Raw genomic sequence first — 27,462 nt, forward strand, 5'->3', positions numbered from 1 at the left:
GTTAACCCACTGTTCCTAGGCCGTCATTGAAAATAAGAATTTGTTCTTAACTGACTTGCCTATTTAAATAAAGGTTAAATGAATCAAAATAAATAAATTAAATAAATATTTTTGCAATTTAATTTAATTTTGATACTTAGGTATATTTAAAACCAAATACTTTTAGACTTTTACTCAAATAGTATTTTACTGGGTGACTTTCATTTTTACTTGAGTCATTTTCTATTAAGGCATCTTTACTTTTACTCAGATATGACAATTTGGTTATTTTTCCACCACTGGGGATGACACTAAAAAACAAATTGTTTGGTTTCATCATGGGTTCCTATAAGTGACGGAATTCGATTAATACCCCGGGCATGCCCCGGTTGAACCGGGTTAGCGTTGATTGTATTCGTTTTGAAACAGGGCTGCCTCCCGGGTGCCCCCACCAAAGCAGACGTTGAAGTCGGCTGAAAACAATTGACATATGTCAAGCACGTGGAGCTATTAGTAAGGATTCAGTGTTTTCACGTGCAAAAATGTTTGCTCAAAATGCATGTGTCGCTTTACCTGCCTTCAGAATCAGAATATTTTCTAATGAAAACTACTTTGAAAATTGTAACATAGGCTTAGGCCCTAGGCTATTTAAAAAAAATAATAGTTTATGTTTCTAAACGATTCATCATACTATTTTGTTGACATTATGGCCCGGTGATGCTCGATCTGAGACGGCGCTCCTCACTCACCACTTTTGCCCGGTGATGTGACGGGCCTTAGCCCGGTTTATCCCGGTTTAGTCTAATCGTACTTTCTCAGTACAACCTCCAACCAGGTTCGTCGTTGCTTTCATGTGCCGCAATGGCTTTTGAGCACAACCAATGGCGCGCACCAGCATTCACCGCTTTGCCGCACCCAAGTGAGAGGCGTTGGTGGGCGGAGCATCGCAGGAACTACAAGCAGAAGCAGACCTCTTTCAAAGCAGCAGGGTAGCGGATAAAAATACTGAAAATAGTACGTTCGCTTTCTACGAGAAGGTGCTGTCTTTTCAATCATATTTCAACTAAACGAGGGTAAGTTAAAACTGATCCTGTTGTTTCGTAGCTCCGGCTAGTGCGAGACCATGTAAATTATTTAAAGGTTTATGTTGTTTCTCTTTGTACAATATGTAGAAACCTGTATTGTTTCTATTATTGACTGCGCGTCGTCAGTGGACTCTGCAGAGGAGCCTGTGCGACATATGATTTCATGTTTTATTCAACTGTTAACACTAGTATCATACAGTACATCGTTTTGTTGGCTTTCGAAGGTTAATAAAAACAACGAAAACACCATGTATTACTTGGTCCCCCCCACACACACCTCCTTCAATCGCAGGAGTGAGGCTCCAAGGCCACATTTTAGTAGGCTGTTGTTTTGTGTATTTTTCACAGCCTGCAGGAAAGGAAACTGAGTTTAGGTTGAATTAGTGCATGTTTGCTGTTATGTATCTATCAAAACAATATACGGGTGCAGTATTATCTGTTATTGCAATGATATTAGGAAATGTGTTTGTCCCTCTAGTGACTGGTAGCCTACTTTGCGTACTGTAGGCCTGAATGGGACAGGAAATGAAGAAATAGTCTCTCATAATAGCCATCCACTGAGCTATGCTAGTGTGTGTTGCTATTGTAGGCCTTACTCAACCATGTATAACTTCATGCATGTAATTTTCCTTGTGTACTGTAGTAATAATAATGTACTATTTCATTTAAACATCCCACCATTTCATTGTCTATTTGAGCAATCTTCCAATCAAACTGTTGGAATACTCTCTTTCCCAATGATGCCAATCCAGAACACATCTTCAACCAGCCCAAAAAAATATCTTGATGAATTCCGAGTCCTTCTCTGTACATTGTCTGTATCATCCCATGTCCACGCAGTGAAAGCCTTGATAAGAGCAGAGGGTCATTCAGAGGAGGAACATTGATGGCTGTGGAAGAAGCACTTGTTTTCATTGTCTGTTGGAAAGCGTTTTGCTACTGTGTGTGTGGATTTTTAGGACAACATCGGAGAGCAGATTCCATTAAGATGTTGCTTCTCTAGTCCACTAGCTGTAGATACTGTACATTTTTCAGTCAGTTAGTGGGCTGTAGCCTAACTCCCCTCCTCTCTCTCTTTCCCTCTGTGGGGATTAGTAGAGAGGGACTAGGCTAGAAACCCTTTAGAGAACTGTGGAGGGGTAACTCCCCGGATTTCGTTATTCTGGTGGAATGAGAGGAACACCCATTGGAGTGAAGCTAGCAGTACCAAACACACTAACACATTTTTGAAGTCTGTTAGTTTTCGGGCTAATAGACACACCCTTGACCCCAGTGCAGATGATGAAAATGTGTTCCTCATTTCAAACATTTTTTTTCTTTCTCACTCTCTTTCCTTCCTTTCTCTGAGTGTAAATGTTGGCACCGTTTCGGGTGTGTAAACAGATTTGTTAATGCACTGCAGAGAGTGTATATTGTGTTAGACATAAGAAACCATGTTTTCTGAGGAAGTTCTAAAAATGGATTTGACTACCTAGGTTAATATTGACAATGTTACCAGGAAAACGTCACGAACCAGCCCAGTGGCACTAATGTCCTGAAGCTTTGTCACTAGTCCACTGCTTTGCCTAGTTTCTTCTATAGTTGCCACTGGCACATACGTAGACTCAGGGTATCGCGGTTTATACTAGAGCTATGTAAGACAGTGTGCGTGGGTCTACATTGCATTCAGGCTGCGCAGAATCGCTGATCTACAAATCATCTTGCATCAATAATGTGGTCAAAATTAGAAGTTCTGTGCCTCATCTCCTCAAACTCCCTAAGCAGGGTTTATTCTCAGTACTGTTGTTAGACAGTGATCTCCCACACCCAGATAAAGCCTTGAGGACCCTCCCTCCCCAGCCCCTGTCCCCTCAACACAACACCCTGCCTCAGAAAACAACATTTCCATGCCAACAGTGTCAGCTTTAGACGTTACTACAACCGTAGTTATGAGGAGGCCTTGATAAGGCTCAGGAGTCGCGTCATTTAGCCTGCGTTTTATGTTTAGTCATTTAGAAAACACTCTTATCCGGTGTGACTTTTTAGTTCATTATTTCTCAATAATCCTTTTGTGTGCAAATGTAAAATATCCTTCTGTCCCTCAAAGGACCTCTATGGATTACATTTCAGGAATACATTATTATGATGATGATTTGGGGCCATATTCACAGCCGCTGAACACAGTCACCCCCTGCTGAGGCTGTGTCCCAAATGGCAACCCATTCCTTACATAATCAGTGCACCTATGGTCCCTGTTCCAAAGTAGTGCACTAGTACATTGTGAATAGGGTGTCATTTGGGATGCATCTCAGTCTTACATAATGATAACACTGCCATCTGTGTAACCCAGGCACTACTCTCATGTGCTGTAGCAGCCAGCAGCGTGTCCTGTTAGAAGACGCTAGTACCCTTTTCACACTACTGGGCCAATCTGAATCAAGCATAGTTGTAATGGACAATATTTTTAAGTTCCTTCCTTTCTCCTTCTATAGTGAAGCACTCAAACAGTATGTTTTCACGTCGCGAAACGATCATAGACGCCTCGCCATTTAAAAATCACAATCACAGATTTTTCCAGTGGAAACGCAAGGTAATGGATTAGAATAAATGCTGCTCGTCCTCTTCCAGCTAACAGTCATGTTATCCCCAAGAACCAGGTCAAGGACAATCCACCTGTTGAACATATTGGTTAAGACCAGACTGATGACGCTTTATGGCAGACTGATGACGCTTTATGGCAGACTGATGACGCATAAAGCGTCATCAGTCTGCCATAAAGCGTCATCAGTCTGCCATAAAGCGTCATCACTGCCATCAGCGTCAAGCAGACTGATGACGCTTTATGGCAGATTGATGGGGGTGTATCTAAGCATTATCATCTGTCCAAAACAAACCAATGTTGGTATGTGGGACTTCCAATAACATGAAATGGCGTCTAACTCTATTCCTAACAGTTGATTTCAAGCCCCTGAGAAATTGCGTTTTATATCAGAGTTTTATCAGGGTACAGTGGATTAGAAATATTTATGTATTTTCATTTATTCTGGTTAAATAACGTCACTTGGAGTCGTATTCAATCAAAACTGGTTACGAGGTTTCTAAGAAGTTAAAAAGCAAGATGTTTGCGGTAATGTGCAGTTGGATTTTTGTGCATTATTGGATGCTTTCAGCTTACTAGATTTTGCCATATCTACACAGAATCAAACTCGGGACTACTGCCCATAACATTACATTTTAAATGAGCAACAAGAGTATCTCTAATGCATTCTTCTGTCCGCAGTCCAGATACAATAGTAGTTGTTGTCTGAGGCACAGGCAGCAGTGGTTTCCTACATCCCATTGGTTGGACTATTATGGATTCCAGCTTTGACAGGCATTCACTGCAGAGTTAAAATGAGACTGACTCAGGCTGAATGCTTAAGTGCACTTCCCATGATGTGAGAGGGTGACACACTCAAGAGGGGGGTGGGGGTTGAAACCAAGTATCTGTTTCTTCTCATGGCAAAATCCATTCACTAAATATGACTTGACTGGCATATTTTTGGAGCTAACTCAAGTAGTCTTTATCCTTGTTTTGTCTCTTTTGCTGACCTAGGATATGAACTAGAATTGATGAAAAGGCCTTTTCAACAGAACTTCCTGCTCTGATCGAACGCAACGTAGCCATATTAAATATATGCGTAGTCGGCCATGCCAACTATGTCCCCTCAAATATGACTAATGAGGTGCACAGTGGGTGTACATAACATGAATGAGTGAGCTGAAAAGCTAACTGAAATACTTTGCTATTTCGTTAAGTTCTCAATTATTATTGGAGATCTAAAGTCAACAACACATACGTTCATCTCATTGTAATGGACCCCTCCCCTCCCTGTTACCAAGCCCTCCCTGTTACCAAGCCCTCCCTGTTACCAAGCCCATCTGTAGAGCTGAAAACAACCCTCCCCATTACCAAGCCCTCACTGTTACCAAGCCCTCCCCGTTACCAAGCCCTCCCCGTTACCAAGCCCTCCCCGTTACCAAGCCCTCCCCGTTACCAAGCCCTCCCCGTTACCAAGCCCCCGTTACCAAGCCCTCCCCGTTACCAAGCCCTCCCCGTTACCAAGCCCTCCCTGTTACCAAGCCCTCCCTGTTACCAAGCCCATCTGTAGAGCTGAAAACAACCCTCCCCATTACCAAGCCCTCACTGTTACCAAGCCCTCCCCGTTACCAAGCCCTCCCCGTTACCAAGCCCTCCCCGTTACCAAGCCCTCCCCGTTACCAAGCCCTCCCTGTTACCGAGCCCATCTGTAGAGCTGAAAACAACCCTCCCTGTTACCAAGCCCATCTGTAGAGCTGAAAACAACCCTCCCTGTTATCAAGCCCATCTGTAGAGCTGAAAACAGCCCTCACTGTTACCAAGCCCTCACTGTTACCAAGCCCTCACTGTTACCAAGCCCTTCCTGTTACCAAGCCCATCTGTAGAGATGGAAACAACCCTCCCTGTTACCAAGCCCTCCCTGTTACCAAGCCCATCTGTAGAGATGGAGAGCTGAAAACTACTCTCAATCTCTCCTGGTGTTCTCTCTTTCTGTCTCCCCTTCTCCCTATCTCCCCTTCTCTCTGTCTCTCTTTCTATGCTCTAATCATTGCCACATGGCAGGATGCAGGCCTGAGCCTTGGAGAATGGAATAAGTTATTGACCGCATCTGGACTGTTGCAGAATATCTCCAGAACTGTCTTGCTATAATCAATACTAGTGACTTTTGGCTAGTTTCCCCCAGGGATTCCATGTTGGAATGTGGCCCAGATTCAATCATTCCTTTGATTCCATCAGAAGGTTCTCAGGTTCCAAATGGTGCTGTGGCATCCATGAGAGTGCATTTGTAACAAATTGATTAGTCAGAAGTAGAACATACGGCCTATTTTAACTTAAACGTTGAAATGGCAACCTGTGTGTCCCTTGCTGCTACTACTACTACCCCCCCCCCCTCCCCCCAATGATGAAATAGATTTCAACTCCCAGTTCACAACAAGTGTGGAAGGTGTTAATAACATATGGAGTAGACCTGGTGTATTGTGATGGGCTGCTCTACTATTACATAATGGTGTGAAGGGCTATACTCAGTTTCCATGGTAATGTGGTCTGTTTCCATAGTGACCACAGTCAATGCTACACCCCTGCACACTTCAGATATGCGCCAGTTGTTGAGTAATAGTGGGGAGGGGAGCTGTGTGATGGCTGTATGTAATAGTGGGGAGGGGAGCTGTGTGATGGCTGGCGTTAGTACTGTATGTAATAGAGGGGAGCTGTGTGATGGCTGGGGTTAGTACTGTATGTAATAGAGGGGAACTGTGGGATGGCTGGGGTTAGTAATGTATGTAATAGTGGGGAGAGGGGAGCTGTGTGATGGCTGGGGTTAGTACTGTATGTAATAGAGGGGAACTGTGTGATGGCTGGGGTTAGTACTGTATGTAATAGAGGGGACTGTGTGATGGCTGGGGTTAGTACTGTATGTAATAGAGGGGAACTGTGTGATGGCTGGGGTTAGTACTGTATGTAATAGAGGGGAACTGTGTGGTGGCTGGGGTTAGTACTGTATGTAATAGAGGGGAACTGTGTGATGGCTGGGGTTAGTACTGTATGTAATAGTGGGGAGAGGGGAACTGTGTGATGGCTGGGGTTAGTACTGTATGTAATAGAGGGGAACTGTGTGATGGCTGGGGTTAGTACTGTATGTAATAGAGGGGAACTGTGTGATGGCTGGGGTTAGTACTGTATGTAATATAGGGGAACTGTGTGATGGCTGGGGTTAGTACTGTATGTAATAGAGGGGAACTGTGTGGTGGCTGGGGTTAGTACTGTATGTAATAGAGGGGAACTGTGTGATGGCTGGGGTTAGTACTGTATGTAATAGAGGGGAACTGTGTGATGGCTGGGGTTAGTACTGTATGTAATAGTGGGGAGAGGGGAACTGTGTGATGGCTGGGGTTAGTACTGTATGTAATAGAGGGGAACTGTGTGATGGCTGGGGTTAGTACTGTATGTAATAGAGGGGAACTGTGATGGCTGGGGTTAGTACTGTATGTAATAGTGGGGAGAGGGGAGCTGTATGATGACTGGGGTTAGTACTGTATGTAATAGAGGGGGACTGTGTGATGGCTGGGGTTAGTACTGTATATAATAGAGGGGAACTGTGTGATGGCTGGGGTTAGTACTGTATGTAATAGAGGGGGACTGTGTGATGGCTGGGGTTAGTACTGTATGTAATAGAGGGGAACTGTGTGATGGCTGGGGTTAGTACTGTATGTAATAGAGGGGGACTGTGTGATGGCTGGGGTTAGTACTGTATGTAATAGAGGGGAACTGTGTGATGGCTGGGGTTAGTACTGTATGTAATAGAGGGGGACTGTGTGATGGCTGGGGTTAGTACTGTATGTAATAGAGGGGGACTGTGTGGTGGCTGGGGTTAGTACTGTATGTAATAGAGGGGAACTGTGTGATGGCTGGGGTTAGTACTGTATGTAATAGAGGGGGACTGTGTGGTGGCTGGGGTTAGTACTGTATGTAATAGAGGGGGACTGTGTGATGGCTGGGGTTAGTACTGTATGTAATAGAGGGGGACTGTGTGGTGGCTGGGGTTAGTACTGTATGTAATAGAGGGGGACTGTGTGATGGCTGGGGTTAGTACTGTATGTAATAGAGGGGGACTGTGTGATGAGTTAAGTGAAGTATGTTGCTGACTTCACTGGCCGTCAGAAGTTGGGGTGTGTGTGTGAGTAAATGATTCAGTGAATGTTATGAATGTCAGCCATGTCTGCTCGGGTGACTGACTGTAATATGAGTAGGCCTAGTAGTGTACCGTTCAGAACAGTCAGCTGATATCAGTAATGGGGTGTGAACTAGAGGTCGACCGATAAATCGGAATGGACAATTAATTAGGGCCGATTTTAACGTTTTCATAAAAATCGGTATATTTGGACGCAGATTTGTATTTATTTTTTATTTTACAACTTTATTTAACTAGGCAAGTCAGTTAAGAACACATTATTATTTTCAATGACTGCCTAGGAACGGTGGGTTAACTGCCTTGTTCAGGGGCAGAACGACAGATTTTTACCTCGTCAGCTCAGGGATTCATTCTTGCAACCTTACAGTTAACTAGTCCAACGCTCTAACCACCTGCCTCACGAGGAGCCTGCCTGTTACGCGAATGCAGTAAGAAGCCAAGGTAAGTTGCTAGCTAGCATTAAACTTATCTTATAAAAAAACAATCAATTAATCATAATCACTTGTTATGCTTGATGGGATGGAAGCTATGGTCACAAATGGTTGATGATATTACTAGTTTATCTAGCGTGTCCTGCTTTGCATATAATCGATGCGGTGCGCATTTGCGAAAAAGAACTGTCGTTGCTCCAACGTGTACCTAACCATAAACATCAATGCCTTTCTTAAAATCAATACACAGAAGTGTATATATGTTTAAACCTGCATATTTAGCTAAAAGAAAGGTTAGCAGGCAATATTAACCAGGTGAAATTGTGTCACTTCTCTTGCGTTCAGGGTATATGCAACAGTTTGGGCAGCCTGGCTCATTGCAAACTAATTTTCCAGAATTTTAGGTAATTATGACATAACATTGACGGTTGTGCAATGTAACAGGAATATTTAGACTTATGGATGCCACCCGTTAGATAAAATACTGAACTTCACTGAATTTCACTGAATATATTTCACTGAAAGAATTAACGTCTTGTTTTCGGGATGATAGTTTCCGGATTTGACCATATTAATGAACTTAGGCTCACATTTCTGTGTGTTATTATGTTATAATTAAGTCTATGAATTGATAGAGCAGTCTGACTGAGCGATGGTAGGCAGCAGCAGGCTCATAAGCATTCATTCAAACAGCACTTTTGTGCGTTTTGCCAGCAGCTCTTCGCTGTGCTTCAAGCATTGCGCTGTTTATGACTTCAAGCCTATCAACTCCCGAGATTAGGCTGGTGTAACCGATGTGAAATGGCTAGCTAGTTAGCGGGGTGCGCGCTAATAGCATTTCAAACGTCACTTGCTCTGAGACTTGGAGTAGTTGTTCCCCTTGCTTTGCATGGGTAACGCTGCTTCGAGGGTGGCTGTTGTCGATTTGTTCCTGGTTCGAGCCCAGGTAGCGGCGAGGAGAGGGATGGAAGCTATACTGTTACACTGGCAATACTAAAGTGCCTATAAGAACATCCAATAGTCAAAGGTATATGAAATACAAATGGTATAGAGAGAAATAGTGCTATAATTCCTATAATAACTACAACCTAAAACTTCTTACCTGGGAATTTTGAAGACTCATGTTAAAAGGCACCACTAGCTTTCATATGTTCTCATGTTCTGAGCAAGGAACTGAAACGTTAGCTTTCTTACATAGCACATATTGCACTTTTACTTTCTTCTCCAACACTTTGTTTTTGCAGTATTTAAACCAAATTGAACATGTTTCATTATTTACTTGAGGCTAAATTGATTTTATTGATGTATTATATTAAGTTAAAATAAGTGTTCATTCAGTATTGTTGTAATTGTCATTATTACAAATAAATAAATACAAATCGGCCGATTTTAATCGGTAGTGGCTTTTTTTGGTCCTCCAATAATCGGTATCGGCTTTTTTTGGTCCTCCAATAATCGGTATCGGCTTTTTTTTGGTCCTCCAATAATCGGTATCAGTATCATGATACCGATCAGTATCGGTATCAAAAATCATAATCAGTCGACCTCTAGTGTGAACCTTTTAACCAAATTTGGCTCCTTAACATTAAGAGAAATCCATTACTGAAAATCGATGTTTTTGTAGATAAAAAAAATAATAAAAAAAGTAGCAAGTGAACAGCGTAGTGGATCAATTCCTCAACAACTAAGAGTGTTGACGTGTGAGGCTCAACTTCTCTGCTATTTTGGTGCCCTGGCTACCACACGGAACAGTGTGAAGCGAACCTGTGCACATGCACAGATACTGAGAGCTTTGTGATGCATCTCACTCGTCTATTATCCTTCTCAACAGAACTTCCTGCTCTGATCGAACGCAGCGTAGCAATATTAAATATGCGTAGTCAGCCATGCCAACTATGTCCCCTCAAATATGACTAATGAGGTGCACAGTGAGTGTACCTAACGTGAATGAGTTAGCTGAAATGAGCTGAAAAGCTAACTGAAACACTTTGCTATTTCGCTAAGTTCTCAATTATTATTGGAGATCTAAAGTCTACAACACATACATTCATCTCATTGTAATGGACCCCCTCCCCGTTACAAGCCCTCCCCGTTACAAGCCCTCCCCGTTACAAGCCCTCCCCGTTACAAGCCCTCCCCGTTACCAAGCCCTCCCCGTTACCAAGCCCTCCCCGTTACCAAGCCCTCCCCGTTACCAAGCCCTCCCTGTTACCAAGCCCATCTGTAGAGCTGAAAACAACTCTCCCTGTTACCAAGCCCATCTGCGCAGATACTGTGAGAGCTAAGTGATGCATCTCACTCGTCTTATTATCTTAGTCATTGATGACAGGCCCTGGTTTACTGAGGTTGCGAGACTTTGCAAGCCAAGAAATTGTGAGATACAGCATTCCATTTGCCAGACACACTTTTTGATTGCCGATTTAGATAGGCCTAGTGCACGGTTCTGCCTGTATACTGTGCCCCTCTCTCTCCCCCTCTCTCTCCATCCCTCGCTAACTCACTATGAAAGATGTGAGTGTTTTGTGTTCTCGGGAATTTCAGCAACTTGTCAGTCTCCTCCATTCCAGAAATACTGAATATTAAGAGTCGAATGTTGACACTCAGAAATGGGAGTCGACGTGCATGTTAACATCATAAAGCCTCCTCCCTAAGTTTACTTTATTCACTGCTTGAGCACACTCCGCCAACCCTGATGTCCTAGCCGTGTCTGAATCCTGGCTTAGGAAGGCCACCAAAAATTCTGAAATGTCTGGCTGGCTACCCCTACCCCAGCCAACCGCTCTGCACCCCCTGCAGCAACTGGCCCAAGCCCCCCCTTCACCCAAATCCAGACAGCTGAGGTTCTGAAAGAGCTGTCAAATCTGGATCTCTACAAATCAGCTGGGCTAGACAATCTGGTCCCTCTCTTTCTAAAATTATCCGCCGCCATTGTTGCAACCCCTTTTACTAGTCTGTTCAACCTCACTTTCTTATCGTCGGAGATTCCTAAAGATTGGTAAGTGGCCGGGGTCATTTTCTCTTCAAAGGGGGAGACACTCTTGACCCAAACTGTTACAGACTTATATCCATCCTGTCCTGCCTTTCTAAAGTCTTTGAAAGCCAAGTGAACAAACCAATCACCGACCATTTCGAATCCCGCTGTACCTTCTCCACTATGCAATCTGGTTTCCGAGCTGGTCGTGGGTGCACCTCAGCCACGCTCATGGTCCTAAACAATATCATTACCGCCATCGATAAAATACAATACTGTGCAGCCGTCTTCATCGACCTGGCCAAGGCTTTCGACTCTGTCAATCACCACATTCTTATCCTGCAGACTCAACAGCCTTGGTTTCTCTAATGACTACCTCGCCTGGTTCACCAACTACTTCTCAGATAGAGTACAGTGTGTCAAATCGGAGGGCCTGTTGTCCGGACCCCTGGCAGTCTCTATGGGTGTGCCACAGGCTTCGGTTCTCGGACCGACTCCTTTCTCTGTATATATCAATGATGTTGCTCTTGCTCCGGGTGATTCTGTGATCCACCTCTACGCAGAAGACACCATTCTGTATACATCTGGCCCTTTGGACACTGTGTGTTAACAAACCTCCAAAGAGCTTCAACACCATACAATACTCCTTCTGTGGCCTCCAACTGCTCTTAAACGCTAGTAAAACGAAATGCATGCTCTTCAACCGATCACTGCTCGCACCTGCCCACCCAACTAGCATCACTCTGCACTCCTCTAGACTTAGAATATGTGAACAACTATAAATACCTACAGTTGAGGTTGTAAGTTTACATACACCTTAGTCAAATACATTTAAACTCAGTTTTTCACAATTCCTGACATTTAGGCATTGTAAAAATTCCCTGTTTTAGGTCTGTTAGGATCACCACTTTATTTTAAGAATGTGAAATGTCAGAATAATAGTAGTGATTTATTTCAGCTTTTATTTCTTTCATCACATTCCCAGTGGGTCAGAAGTTTACAGACATTCAATTAGTATTTGGTAGCATTGCCATTAAATTGTTTAACTTGGGTCAAATGTTTTGCGTATTCTTCCACAAGCTTCCCATAGTAAGTTGGGTGAATTTTGGGCCATTCCTCCTGACAGAGCTGGTGTATAAATGAGTCAGGTTTGTAGGCCTCCTTGCCCGCACAAGATTTTTCAGTTCTGCCCACAAATTTTCTTTGGGATTGAGGTCAGGGCTTTGTGATGGCCACTCCAATACCTTGACTTTGTTGTCCTTAAGCCATTTTGCCACAACTTTGGAAGTATGCTTGGGGCCATTGTCCATTTGGAAGACCCATTTGCGACCAAGCTTCAACTTCCTGACTGATGTCTTGATGTTGCTTCAATATATCCACGTAATTTTCCTACCTCATGATGCCATGTATTTCGTGAAGTGCACCAGTCCCTCCTGCAGCAAAGCACCCTCACAACATGATGCTGCCACCTCCGTGCTTCACAGTTGGGATGGTGTTCTTCGGCTTGCAAGCATCCCCCATTTTCCTCCTAACATAACATTATGGCCAAACAGTTCCATTTTTGTTTCTTTAGACCAGAGGACATTTCTCCCAAAAGTCCCCATGTGCAGTTGCAACCCCTAGTCTGGCTTTTTAATGGCGGTTTTGCAGCAGTGGCTTCTTCCTTGCTCCGCGGCCATTCAGTTTATGTCGATATAGGACTCGTGAGACCCAAACCGTTGCTGTCAGCAGTGCAGCTGCATTGTGAATTCACATGTAATTTTAGGATAATATTTTTTTTTTAAATGAAGTCGCATCCCTAGTTTTCCTCTTATAACCATGATCAGAAAATGTAGCACAACACAAGAAAAATGGCACTATATGTCAAATTCTCAAGAAGCTGCAATCTGAAGGGGTTGAATTAATAGCCACTGCTTGCTAGTCTAATCACGACTCTCTCTTCTCTCCACAAGTTAACAACTGAGTTTTTCTAGATTGATAATCCTGGTAGGACTCTTAATAGTTTCACAGCATTATGCCGGGCTTTTGACTTTCCCAGTTCAGACACTCAGTGGAAGTGTTATCTGGGAATACTGTTTGTACTGGACATCTGGGATGTTTCAAGTTGACCTCAGAAGGATGTTACAAGCAGGAAGTGTATTTCATCTCCTGTACTCTTTCCTATTGTAAAATTTTGTGCAAGAAACAATGTCATTTTTATAGAGGGCAATAGTGATGGCGTCTTTTTGTAGGCATTAACAGAGGTATACTCCACCGTGGCTCATTGGTCAATTTTAATGGCGTTTTTGGATAAGCGCAGAAAATGAAGTCTGTTGGAAACACAGCCTTAGGAGCTCTTCTCTGTTTTGTCCTATAAAATAATCTTAATCCGCGAATGTAACTTTTTGTGATAAAGCCTGTTTACACAATCAACCTTCATTTCACCGCTTATCCCCAAAAACATTATTCCCTATATTAATTTCCCCCATAGGAGTGGCCAACGAACCAGAGGTTGAAAAATTCAAACTAATTTCCTGTATTTAGGACGACAAGCTGGTTGAGCTCTTCTCTCTCTCTCACGGTCTAGTTTCCAGTTTCACTATCCTTAAGGCAATCCCGTTCTTGGTCTATCTACTGACCTTTGACCTGACTGGATGGCTGTTCACACAGAACTCTGACCTCAATGAACCCATGGAAGGTTTGGTCTCTGTCTTCGTCCAAAATGGCACCCTTTTCCCTATATACTTACTTACCCTACTTTTGAATCGAGTCCTAGTGCATTGACTTTATTGGAAATATGGTGCCATTTGGGACAAATCCATGTTGTTTACCTTAGATGTACAGGTCATGGAGACAGAGGCTATTGACTTAATGGAGTGACTTAATGGAGTGACTTAATGGAGTGACTTAATGGAGTGACTTAATGGAGTGACTTAATGGAGTGACTTAATGGAGTGACTTAATGGAGTGACTTAATGGAGTGACTTAATGGAGTGACTTATTTACTTAATGGAATGACTTAATGACTTAATGGAATGACTTAATGACTTAATGGAATGACTTAATGGAATGACTTAATGGAATGACTTAATGACTTAACGACTTAACGGAATGACTTAATGACTTAACGGAATGACTTAATGACTTAACGGAATGACTTAATGACTTAACGGAATGACTTAATGACTTAACGGAATGACTTAATGACTTAACGGAATGACTTAATGACTTAACGGAATGACTTAATGACTTTAATAGAATACATTTAATAGAATAGTAATTATATTTCTATGGGTGGGCTTCCTTGTGTTCTGTAAGCGAGGTCGAGGCTATATACCTGAGATTTATCCAAGCTAATCTAAACTGGAATTGAAAAAATAAACTCCATAGATTTTGAAATTTAGGAAGTGGTTGACTTAAAAAAAAAAAAAATGTTTTAAGAATTGATGTAGGTATTGTATTCAGATTTGATTATACAGTAAGATTTGGACAAAATGAATAACAGTTGAAGAAGCCATTTTGCTCTCTGTGTTCCCCATGGATGTCCAGTCTAGAGGACCGGGATCAGCAGCAGTGTATCTGTTACTGCCTGGAGGCGGTGGGAGATCCTATTACACAAAGCCTCGGTTATTTCCTGAGCTTGGTTGCTGCAGCAGGAATAAGGATAGTGGTCACTCTGTTAGCACTGAAATCACTTAGTTCATGTTGTTTCAGCTGTGTGTTTTTTTTAAAGCTAGTTTACCCCCATTTTATATGTTTTTGTCCTTAGTTTGAAGAAGTACGTCATCTGAAAGACTCACGACCACAGTTTGAGGTTATAATGGAGTCGACTTGCTTGTTGTCTATATCAGATACCAGGGACAGTGTATAATTACAATTTAGTGTGTTTTTGTCCTTAGTTTGTTGAAGCTGTGCATGTAAGCAGACACTTTACTCAACCACAGTTGCTTTTAGAGCCTTCTTGTTCTGGGTCGTTTTCTCTTGGATGAGGATTCAGATTTTGTCTCCGACGTTCCCTTCCCACAGTACTGCCACCACCACATGCCTGCGACGTTCCCTTCCCACAGTACTGCCACCACAACATGTCTGCGACGTTCCCTTCCCACAGTACTGGCACCACAACATGCCTGCGACGTTCCCTTCCCACAGTACTGGCACCACAACATGCCTGCGACGTTCCCTTCCCACAGTACTGGCACCACAACATGTCTGCGACGTTCCCTTCCCACAGTACTGCCACCACAACATGTCTGCGACGTTCCCTTCCCACAGTACTGGCACCACCACATGCCTGCGACGTTCCCTTCCCACAGTACTGGCACCACAACATGCCTGCGACGTTCCCTTCCCACAGTACTGCCACCACAACATGTCTGCGACGTTCCCTTCCCACAGTACTGGCACCACCACATGCCTGCGACGTTCCCTTCCCACAGTACTGGCACCACAACATGCCTGCGACGTTCCCTTCCCACAGTACTGGCACCACCACATGCCTGCGACGTTCCCTTCCCACAGTACTGGCACCACCACATGCCTGCGACGTTCCCTTCCCACAGTACTGGCACCACCACATGCCTGCGACGTTCCCTTCCCACAGTACTGCCACCACAACATGCCTGCGACGTTCCCTTCCCACAGTACTGCCACCACAACATGCCTGCGACGTTCCCTTCCCACAGTACTGCCACCACCACATGCCTGCGACGTTCCCTTCCCACAGTACTGCCACCACAACATGCCTGCGACGTTCCCTTCCAACAGTACTGGCACCACAACATGCCTGCGACGTTCCCTTCCCACAGTACTGCCACCACAACATGTCTGCGACGTTCCCTTCCAACAGTACTGGCACCACATGCCTGCGACGTTCCCTTCCCACAGTACTGGCACCACCACATGCCTGCGATGTTCCCTTCCCACAGTACTGCCACCACAACATGCCTGCGACGTTCCCTTCCCACAGTACTGGCACCACAACATGTCTGCGACGTTCCCTTCCCACAGTACTGGCACCACAACATGCCTGCGACGTTCCCTTCCCACAGTACTGGCACCACAACATGCCTGCGACGTTCCCTTCCCACAGTACTGGCACCACAACATGCCTGCGACGTTCCCTTCCCACAGTACTGGCACCACCACATGCCTGCGACGTTCCCTTCCCACAGTACTGGCACCACAACATGTCTGCGACGTTCCCTTCCCACAGTACTGCCACCACAACATGTCTGCGACGTTCCCTTCCCACAGTACTGGCACCACAACATGCCTGCGACGTTCCCTTCCCACAGTACTGGCACCACAACATGTCTGCGACGTTCCCTTCCCACAGTACTGGCACCACAACATGCCTGCGACGTTCCCTTCCCACAGTACTGGCACCACCACATGCCTGCGACGTTCCCTTCCAACAGTACTGGCACCACAACATGCCTGCGACGTTCCCTTCCCACAGTACTGCCACCACCACATGCCTGCGACGTTCCCTTCCCACAGTACTGGCACCACAACATGTCTGCGACGTTCCCTTCCCACAGTACTGCCACCACAACATGTCTGCGACGTTCCCTTCCCACAGTACTGGCACCACAACATGTCTGCGACGTTCCCTTCCCACAGTACTGCCACCACAACATGTCTGCGACGTTCCCTTCCCACAGTACTGCCACCACAACATGTCTGCGACGTTCCCTTCCCACAGTACTGCCACCACAACATGTCTGCGACGTTCCCTTCCCACAGTACTGGCACCACAACATGCCTGCGACGTTCCCTTCCCACAGTACTGGCACCACAACATGTCTGCGACGTTCCCTTCCCACAGTACTGGCACCACCACATGCCTGCAACGTTCCCTTCCCACAGTACTGGCACCACAACATGCCTGCGACGTTCCCTTCCCACAGTACTGGCACCACCACATGCCTGCGACGTTCCCTTCCCACAGTACTGGCACCACAACATGTCTGCGACGTTCCCTTCCCACAGTACTGGCAGCACAACAATCACAACAGATCCTCAACAGTCGAGAGTGCTGAGTCAGACATAGAGAGAAAGACTCGCGGAGCTAAGAGACCGGGACCATTCAGGGACCATTCCATTCCTGGACACAGAACCCCATGGTTGCATCCCACATGGCACCCTATTCCCTAGAGTGCACTACTTTTGAGCAGGCTGTGATAGGCCCTGGTTAAAAAGTAGTGCACTCTATAGGGAATAGCATCCCATTTGGGTCTCTGGCAAGAATCCATTCTCTACCAACCAGTGCAGCATTATCCTCTGTTCTGTTGAACAATAAATAGGCAATTCGTGATACAATCGGATTAGTAACAGACCAGAGGTTCTGGGTATTTTTGGTCCCTAATGAGATTGGCACAGGAAGACCTATCCCTAATTGCTATTTTTCTACTTTTTCATGTTGGTATTTGGCAGCCTGAAATACAATGCAAACTGTGAAACTATATCAGTTGGGATTCCAGACTAGTTCCTCTGGACTATGTATTTCGTGAGTGTAAAAATCTCAAGAATCCCTCAGGTCAGAAAAGAGAACCATAGCTTCAATACTGCTATATATATATATATATATATATCTCATTTCTACACTGTTTTAGTGTCAGTGGTTGCAAATAAATAAATATTTTAAAAATATATATAGTTATATATTTTATTACTTCAGCCATACAGATGGTAAATATCTGTTTTTTAGTGTCTCCGGGTGTTTTAGTTTCACCCAAACTATTCTCAGTTAGTCTCGTACCCAGTCCATTTAGTGCCCATCTCTCTCTGCTGTGAGGCCTGGCTGGTTTGGTCCTGGGTAGTAGTTATCATAGTAGCCCTGTGTCCTGTTTCGGCTGAGATTTGTCTAACTGCTGAGGACTGAGAAGGACTAATGGTGTCTGTCAGGCAGCCCAGAGACAGTGGCGTCTGTCAGGCAGCCCAGAGACGGTGGCGTCTGCCAGGCAGCCCAGAGACGGTGGCGTCTGCCAGGCAGCCCAGAGACGGTGGCGTCTGCCAGGCAGCCCAGAGACGGTGGCGTCTGTCAGGCAGCCCAGAGACGGTGGCGTCTGCCAGGCAGCCCAGAGACGGTGGCGTCTGCCAGGCAGCCCAGAGAGGGTGGCGTCTGCCAGGCAGCCCAGAGAGGGTGGCGTCTGCCAGGCAGCCCAGAGACGGTGGCGTCTGCCAGGCAGCCCAGAGACGGTGGCGTCTGCCAGGCAGCCCAGAGACGGTGGCGTCTGCCAGGCAGCCCAGAGACGGTGGCGTCTGCCAGGCAGCCCAGAGACGGTGGCGTCTGCCAGGCAGCCCAGAGACGGTGGCGTCTGCCAGGCAGCCCAGAGACGGTGGCGTCTGCCAGGCAGCCCAGAGACGGTGGCGTCTGCCAGGCAGCCCAGAGAGGCCTACTTGGGCCCTTTTCAAGTACTGTAAAAATACATCCTGAGCCTCATCCCTTTCCTGTGGTAGTAGTCACTGTGGTAACATGATTGGCTAGGTTAGATTTAAAGAGGAATTCACTGCATTGATTTCAGCAATCATGTCAGATCAGGGATTGATTACTTCATGGAAGGGAGGAAGGAAGGAGGCATTTTGAGTATTGGAACAGGGCCCCGCCTAGCTCTAATGCTCTATGCTGGCTGTCTTTGTCCTCTGGGGGGAGGTCAACTCTCTGGCTACAGGCTGGTAATGTACTCTGTCTGAGGGAACATTTTCCCATCAGACAGCCTTGACAAAAATGAGCCTGGATCAATTGGAAGTGGCGTATTTACCTCTAGCTCGACTCCAGACGCTGTACGTTGATTCTCATATGAAAATGTCAGTGTGATGTCTGGCAGTGTGAGACTACTGTCCTCTGTCTCCTCTCCATTTCTCTCTGACATCAATGCTGTTCTATGGGAGATAGTGGTGCAACTGGTTCATGGTTCGCAGCAACCAGCTCTCATAGCTCTGCTATGCAACAGAATCACTGCCATCCACTCTCTGGACTGAGAAGGGCATTTCATGGTAACTCCCTCTCTTCCTTACTCTCTGTGCTAGCAATGTCAATGTTTGGTTGGCTTGCTGGCTCATTTTTTAATTTTTAATATAACCTTTTATTTAACTAGGCAAGTCAGTTAAGAACAAATTCTTATTTACAATGACGGCCTACACCTGATCAACCCGGACAACGCTGGGCCAATTGTGCGCCGCCCTATGGGACTCCCAATCACAGCCTGTTGGGATACAGCCTGGATTCGAACCAGGATGTCTGTAGTGGTGCCTCAAGCACTGCGATGCAGTGTCTTAGACCGATGCGCTGCTCGCCGTGCCACATTTTCATTCTATCCCCTGTAATGATGACGGTTAAGTGTCTTGTTTTGTATCTAGACTGACTGAGCCTGAGGAAATGGACAGGAAATCAATAAGCCCTGGGGGGTGTGGTCACACTATCAAAACAGGAAACAGCAGAGCTGATGGCATGTAATGTGACTGAATGTTTAGTGCACCAAGCGTGACGTGACATTTTTCCATCTGGCTGCCTGCCTTGGATATGAAATGTAATCTTGATTAAAACATGTTTGTGTTCATTAGGCAACACATGTAAGGGACTGAAACATTGGAGATACTACCTGGGATTATCTAATAATACATGCACATGTTCGTTTTCTGTTTTAAAACATTTTGGTATGAAGTGCAGTGTTTCCCAAACTGGTGGTCCGCGGAGGTACTCCCCAATCCCCATTCAAATCGAATCAGGATTAGGGAGAAATACGGAAATGAAGTGTCTGCTGTAAAAGGCCCATGATCATCCGACATTGTACAGGAGATGTGGGGGGTGGGAAAGGCCCTATCTGACATTTTGCGCTGCTTTGGTGCTCTCCGTTGTTTCTACCATCTAAAACCGCCCAATCCTAGTGCAATACAATACAATGTCATATCTACAATATACCCTTAGATGCACAACAGGGCCTGGGATGCTCACGGGGATCCACAGTACTCCATCGATGGTCCAGTTTTCAATTAAATACTTCTTGAATTCCCTAAAGTTGTTTTGAACGTATGTGCTCTGTCATTTAAGCTTTAAAACAGTAAACAGTGAAAGCTTTAAAACTGCAAACTTGTCTCTCTGCCCCAATTAGCTTTAAAACTGCTAAATGTTCTTTCCGATGTGAAGAAGGTGGGGCTTGTTGTTTCCCAGGGCCTGAGACTTGGTTGGTCCGACCATGCACTGCAGTAGTCATAGTAAAACCCTTTTGTATGCTATTTTTGATGGGGTCCCTGAAGTCATTATTTTTATTATTTATTTATTTATTTTTGTATACATTTGTTATCACAAAAGCGGTTCCTGTCCCCAAAAGGTTTGGAAACACTTACCCGAATGAACACAACCCATGTTTTCACTTCTGACCTGAATCTGATCTCCAGGAGCCAACAGGACCCGGTGATGAACGGTGACTCAGGTTCCGGGGTGGTGACTGCGCCCCCTCCCACCACTGCCCCCCACAAGGAGCGCTACTTTGACCGAGTGGACGAGAGCAGCCCGGAGTATCAGAGGGAGAGGAACATGGCGCCAGACCTCAGACAGGACTTCAACATGATGGAGCAGAGGAAGAGGGTCTCCATGATCCTGCAGAGCCCGGTAGAACACACACACACACACACACACACACACACACACACACACACACACACACGTACTACTCCTCTTCTAACCTATGTCCTAATGGGGCTCCAGGTAGCCTAGTGGTTAGAGCGTCGAGCCAGTAACCGAAAGGTTGCTGGATCGAATCCCCGAGCTGACAAGGTAAAAATCTGTCATTCTGCCCCTGAACAAGACAGTTAACCCACTGTTCCTAGGCTGTCATTGTAAATAAGAATTTGTTCTTAACTGATCAACCAGTTAAAATGTCTCCAACATATTACTATAAGAACACATTTTGTCCCAATACTCTTCCTGTTTTATTTACTTCCAATTCTGAATAGCCTCTACATAGGCCTGTATCACGGTACGGCCACTTAACACGGTCTCTCTCAAACACAGTGCTGTTCTCTCAGCAGCACTCAGTAAGCCCAGTGTATCAAACACAGTGTTTCCAGCCTTTTAGTGATGGAAGAAAATACATTATTTGTGATGCCATGACACACACACACACACACACACACACACACACATACTCAGTCTCACATACACACACTCCGTCTCACACACAGTCTCACACACACATACTCAGTCTCTCTCACACACACACACACACACACACACACACACACCCTCTCTCTCACACACACACACACACAGTCTCTCTCTCACACACACACAGTCTCTCTCTCACACACACACGCAGTTACACACACACACACTGAGACAGTGCAGCAGGAGATAAGAAGAGGGACAGTGGGAGGAGCATGTTGTTGAGAGATCTGTTGTTTCACCCTGCAGATGAGTTATTACCAGCAGGACATGTAGCTAGGTTTGACACACATGGAAAACAGTTGCCAACAAAGGAAGTATGTAACTCCTTAGTTCTTCTTGGCAGTGATTATGTAATATGTGACTGATTTTCTTTGCCTGTTCCTGCTAACTATGTTTATCAGGTTGAAGCCTTTCTATTCTAGTTTCCTCTCAGCAATGTTTATCAGGTTGAAGCCTTTCTATTCTAGTTTCCTCTCAGCAATGTTTATTAGGTTGAAGCCTTTCTATTCTAGTTTCCTCTCAGCAATGTTTATCAGGTTGAAGCCTTTCTATTCTAGTTTCCTCTCAGCAATGTTTATCAGGTTGAAGCCTTTCTATTCTAGTTTCATCTCAGCAATGCGGCAGTCAACAGGCACTTGTGACATCGTCAAGAAGCGATAGCAAGAGAACACTGACAGACTGCCCGACAAGACTGCCCGACAAGACTGCCCGACAAGACTGCCCGACAAGACTGCCCGACAAGACTGCCCGACAAGACTGCCCGACAAGACTGCCCGACAAGACTGCCCGACAAGACTGCCCGACAAGACTGCCCGACAAGACTGCCCGACAAGACTGCCCGACAAGACTGCCCGACAGAACATAGAGGCTCTTTTACTTCAAATCACTCCTGTGTTGATTTAATAGTAACCATGGATTCTGTAGTAGGGGAACAGTAACCATGGATTCTGTAGTAGGGGAACAGTAACCATGGATTCTGTAGTAGGGGAACTGTAACCATGGATTCTGTAGTAGGGGAACAGTAACCATGGATTCTGTAGTAGGGGAACAGTAACCATGGATTCTGTAGTAGGGGAACAGTAACCATGGATTCTGTAGTAGGGGAACAGTAACCATGGATTCTGTAGTAGGGGAACAGTAACCATGGATTCTGTAGTAGGGGAACAGTAACCATGGATTCTGTAGTAGGGGAACTGTAACCATGGATTCTGTAGTAGGGGAACAGTAACCATGGATTCTGTAGTAGGGGAACAGTAACCATGGATTCTGTAGTAGGGGAACAGTAACCATGGATTCTGTAGTAGGGGAACTAAGAATAGCCAACTAGTGACTGTGTTACAATGCATCAACGACAACAATGGTGTATTGACCTGTCCTGCGCCTTCGTTGTCTGACTGTGTCCCCGTCTGACTGTGTCCCCGTCTACTCCCCAGGCGTTTTGTGATGAGCTGGATACGATGATTCAGGACCAGCTGAAGAGGGGAAAGACCCCCACCAGCCTGTTGGCTCTGCAGCAGATAGCGGACTTCATGACCACCAGTATCCCCACCATGTACCCTGCAGCACCCCAGGGAGGCATGGCTGCACTCAACATGAGTGAGTAGAATACGGTTGAAACCTTTCTCTTCAGTCCTTAAATCACATTGTAATCTAATTGTGTTTCCTAAACCGGTCCTCCAGTACCCCTAGCCAGTCCAAACCGGTCCTCCAGTACCCCCAGACAGTCCAAACCGGTCCTCCAGTACCCCCAGACAGTCCAAACCGGTCCTCCAGTACCCCCAGACAGTCCAAACCGGTCCTCCAGTACCCCCAGACAGTCCAAACCGGTCCTCCAGTACCCCCAGACAGTCCAAACCGGTCCTCCAGAACCCCCAGCCAGTCCATGTATTTAATGTATTACGAAAGTATCACAGCTGATTTAACTAATGAGGGGATAGATGATTAGGTGACCATTTTGAATCAGCTGTGTTCTTTCTGGAACAACATCAAGTCAGTAGACTGCCTGGGGCTACTGGAGGAGAGGTTTGGGAAACACTGATCTAATGTAATGTATACAGAGATAAATACACAGTATGAGCTATATGTGATGCATGTACCCTGCAGCACCCCAAGGAGGCATGACTGCCTTCAACATGAGTGAGTATTATATGTACATGATGTAGAATCACTAGCTAGTTAGCGGAGCACTAGTTTGTTACATATACACTGAACAAAAGTATGTGGACATCCCATTCAAAGAAGTGGGTTTGGCTATTTCGGTCACACCCTTTGCCGATGGGTGTATAAAATCGAGCACACAGCCATGCAATCTCCCTAGACAAACATTGGCAGTAGAATGGCCTTACTGTAGAGCTCTGTGACTTTCAACGTGGCGCCGTCATAGGATGCCACCTTTCCAACAAGTCAGTTTGTCAAATTTCTGCCCTGCTAGAGATGCCCCGGTCAACTGGAAGTGCTTTTTTTGTGAATTGGAATCGTCTGGGAGCAACAACGGCTCAGCCACGAAGTGGTAGGCCGCACAAGCTCCCAGAACGGGAACGCAGAGTGCTGAAGCGCGTAAAAATTGTCTGTCCTCAGTTTCAACACTCACTACCGAGTTCCAAACTGCCTCTGGAAGCAGCGTCAGCACAATAACTGTTTGTCAGAAGCTTCATATAATGGGTTTCCATGGCCGAGCAGCCGCACACAAGCCTAAGATCACCATGTGCAATGCCAAGTGTTGGCTGCAGTGATGTAAAGCTTGCAGCCATTGGAAAAGCGTTCTCTGGAGTGATGACTCGCGCTTCACCATCTGTCAGTCCGATGGACGAATCTGGGTTTGGTGGACACAACCTGCCCCAATGCATAGTGGCAACTGTACAGTTTCGTGGAGGAGGAATAATGGTCTGGTGCTGTTTTTCATGTTTTTTCGTAGTTCCAGTGAAGGGTAATCTTAATGCTACAGCATACAATGACATTCTAGACGATTCTGTGCTTCCAACTTTGTGGCAACAGTTTAGGGGAAGGCCCTTTCCTGTTTCAGCATGACAATGCCCTCGTGCACAGAGCAAGGTCAATACAGAAATAGTTTTTCGAGATCGGTGTGGAAGAACTTGACTGGCCTGCACAGACCCTGAACTCAACCCCATCGAACACCTTTGGGATGATTTGGAATGCTCACTGTGAGCCAGGCCTAATTGACCCAACATCAGTGCCCGACCTCACTAATGCTCTTGTGGCTGAATGGAAGTAAGTTTCTGCAGCAATGTTCCAACATCTAGTGGAAAGGCTTCCCAGAAGACTGGAGGCTGTTTATAGCTGCAAAGGGGGGGACCAACTCCATATTAATGCCCATGATTTTGGAATGAGATGTTCGACGAGCAGGTGTCCACATACTTGTGTGTATATATGACCCTCTCCAGTGTTGTCAGCCCCTGACAATAATGCATTTTAATGCATATGTTATGGAGGTATATATGAGGCATTTGGCTACTGTGATGTGAATTCATCTACCAAGAGTAAATTCTGTAGTGCAGTACACTGTACCCCAGCACCTAGTGTACCTAGCTAGTACACAGTACTCCAGCACCTAGTGTACCTAGCTAGTATACAGTACCCCAGCACCTAGTGTACCTAGCTAGTACACTGTACCCCAGCACCTAGTGTACCTAGCTAGTACACTGTACCCCAGCACCTAGTGTACCTAGCTAGTACACAGTACTCCAGCACCTAGTGTACCTAGCTAGTACACAGTACTCCAGCACCTAGTGTACCTAGCTAGTATACAGTACCCCAGCACCTAGTGTACCTAGCTAGTATACAGTACCCCAGCACGTAGTGTACCTAGCTAGTACACAGTACTCCAGCACCTAGTGTATCTAGCTTTTACACATTCATGCTGCTTTGTGTGTTTACGTACAGTATACGTCAAGCACTTAGGTCCCCTCAGGCCAAGATGGTCTCCGCTGAGTTCAGAGGTCGGTAGTAGTGTTGTAGAATGCAACTACATTAACCATAGACGCTTTGTAATTCTAGACGGATAGACTCTGTTTAAATGGACATTATTCTTTGTTGACTGAGGTGAGTGAATGAAATTCAAAGGGCTTTATTGGCATGGGAAACATATATGTTTACATTGTCAAAGCAAATTAAATTGATAATAAACCAAAAGTGAAAAATGAACAGTAAATATTTCACTTACAAAAGTTCAAAAGGAATAGAGATGTTTCAAATTTCACATTGTCTAAATAAAGTGTTTTATAACGATGTGCAAATATTTCTCTGTTTCTCTCTCTCTCTCTCTCTCCCTTTACAGGTCTGGGCATGGTAACCCCAGTGAATGACCTGCGTGGATCTGACTCGATCTCCTATGAGAAGGGAGAGAAGCTGCTCCGCTGTAAGCTAGCCGCCTTCTACCGCCTGACAGACCTCTTCGGCTGGTCCCAGCTCATCTACAACCACTTAACCGTAAGACAGCCTTCTAATGTTCTTCTCTAGGTGGCTTTATCCACTGCAATGTTATTAAAACAGACTCCTAGCCAGTATGAAACACCAGAAGAAATATATATAGGACAGGATCTTGTTTATTTTACTGCAGTATATTGTAGTGCTTTTGCACATTTAACCTGCAGAATATCTTTTCAGAAAGCTCAGCAGGAAAATGTAGAGTTGTCTTGGTTGGTAAAATTAGTTGAGTAAGCATTATATTGTTGATGAAACAGCAAAAGAATGTGAAAAATATGAACAACTGCATTCTAGTGTATGTGAGCCATTTGGTGTAATTCCCCAGGTTTGTTTGTTTGTTTTTTGTTTGTTTGGTTTGTTTGTTACTTGTTAAGACCACCATCTGCACTCATGTCTTCCAGGTACGGGTGAATTCAGATCAGGAGAGGTTCCTGATTGTCCCTTTTGGGCTTCTGTACAGTGAAGTCTCTGCCTCCAGTCTGGTAAGAATCTCCCCCAGTGTCTCACTCTTAACAGCTGCCTGCATAATCTGTGACAACGCTGCTAATAGAATATGTTCATTTTATGTTATGCGTTTCAAGTAGTGATTAAATAAGTGATTGTCGTTCAGCCTCCATCATCCAAACACAGAGGTTGTCCTACATGTAATTTTACCTGCAAATCAATTGTTAAAATGCCAGTATTTTTTTTTTGACATCTGTGACATTTGTGTTCTGTGACAAAACTGCACATTTTAGTGGCCTTTTGATGTCCCCAGCACAAGGTGCACCTGTGTAATGACCATGCTGTTTAATCAGCTTCTTGATATGCCACACCTGTCAGGATAATCTTGGCAAAGGAGAAATGCGCACTAACAGGAATATAAACAAATGTATGCCAAAAATGTTAGAGAAATACGTTTTTTGTGTGTATGGAACATTTCTGGGATATTTTATTTCAGCTCATGAAACATGGGACCAAAACTTTAACTATACTGAACAAACATATTAATGCAACATGTACTAACCTGTGTTAGTGACAGAGTGAAAAGAAGGAAGCCTGTACAGAACAAAATTATTCTCTTCATAACCGTAAGTTTAAGTATGGTGGTGGCTGCATTATGTTATGGGTATGCTTGTCATCGGCAAACACTAGGGAGCATAAAAATAAACGGAATAAAGCTAAGCACAGGCAAAATCCTAGAGAAAAACCTGCTTGTCTGTTTTCCAACAGTCACTGCGAGAAAATCTATGGCAAAATTTGAAAATGGCTGTCAAACAATAATCAACAACTAACTTGACAGAGCTTTAAGCATTTAAGAACAATGTGCACATATTGTACTGCACAATCTAGGTGTGCAAATCTTTTAGACTTACCGAGAAAGCCTCGCAGCTGTAATCACTGCCAAAGGTGCTTCTGCAAAGTATTGACTCAGGGGTGTGAATACTTGTGCAAATGTGATATTTCTGTATAAAAACATGTTTGCACTTTCTTTGTCTTTATGGGGTATTGGAACATTTTTGAATTCAAGCTGAAACACAACAAAATGTGGATTAAGTCGAGAGCTATGATTACTTCCTGAAGGCACTGTACACGCTGAGTCACTGGTCCTTCAAGGCCGAAGCTGCCGTCAACTCTTCGCCCTCTGCCTGTATCATCTGTTTAGACTGTTAATTTC

The 27,462-nt window shown here is 45.0% G+C and overlaps 1 protein-coding gene across 50 annotated transcripts in view; it reads left to right on the forward strand.

The window, feature by feature from the left end:
• Nucleotides 1-666: 666 nt before the first annotated feature.
• Nucleotides 667-27,462, forward strand: part of add1 (adducin 1 (alpha)) — a 49,055-nt gene continuing 22,259 nt past the window's right edge. For 19 of the 50 annotated variants that reach the window (XM_090191702.1, XM_036936895.2, XM_090191701.1 and 16 more), the window contains exons 1-4: nucleotides 20,575-20,807; nucleotides 22,796-22,958; nucleotides 25,657-25,808; nucleotides 26,207-26,287. In XM_090191702.1, coding sequence (XP_090047828.1) covers nucleotides 20,613-20,807; nucleotides 22,796-22,958; nucleotides 25,657-25,808; nucleotides 26,207-26,287 — 591 coding nt within the window. In that variant the 5' untranslated portion in view covers nucleotides 20,575-20,612. Of the gene's footprint in view, nucleotides 1,053-20,574; nucleotides 20,808-22,795; nucleotides 22,959-25,656; nucleotides 25,809-26,206; nucleotides 26,288-27,462 lie in introns of those variants that run through there. The other 31 variants (XM_036936887.2, XM_090191716.1, XM_090191718.1 and 28 more) reach the window with 7 other exon arrangements.

Source organism: Oncorhynchus mykiss, chromosome 12 (genome assembly GCF_057628025.1).
Source record: "Oncorhynchus mykiss isolate SJ-2025 chromosome 12, ASM5762802v1, whole genome shotgun sequence".
In the NCBI taxonomy this organism is placed as follows: domain Eukaryota; kingdom Metazoa; phylum Chordata; class Actinopteri; order Salmoniformes; family Salmonidae; genus Oncorhynchus; species Oncorhynchus mykiss.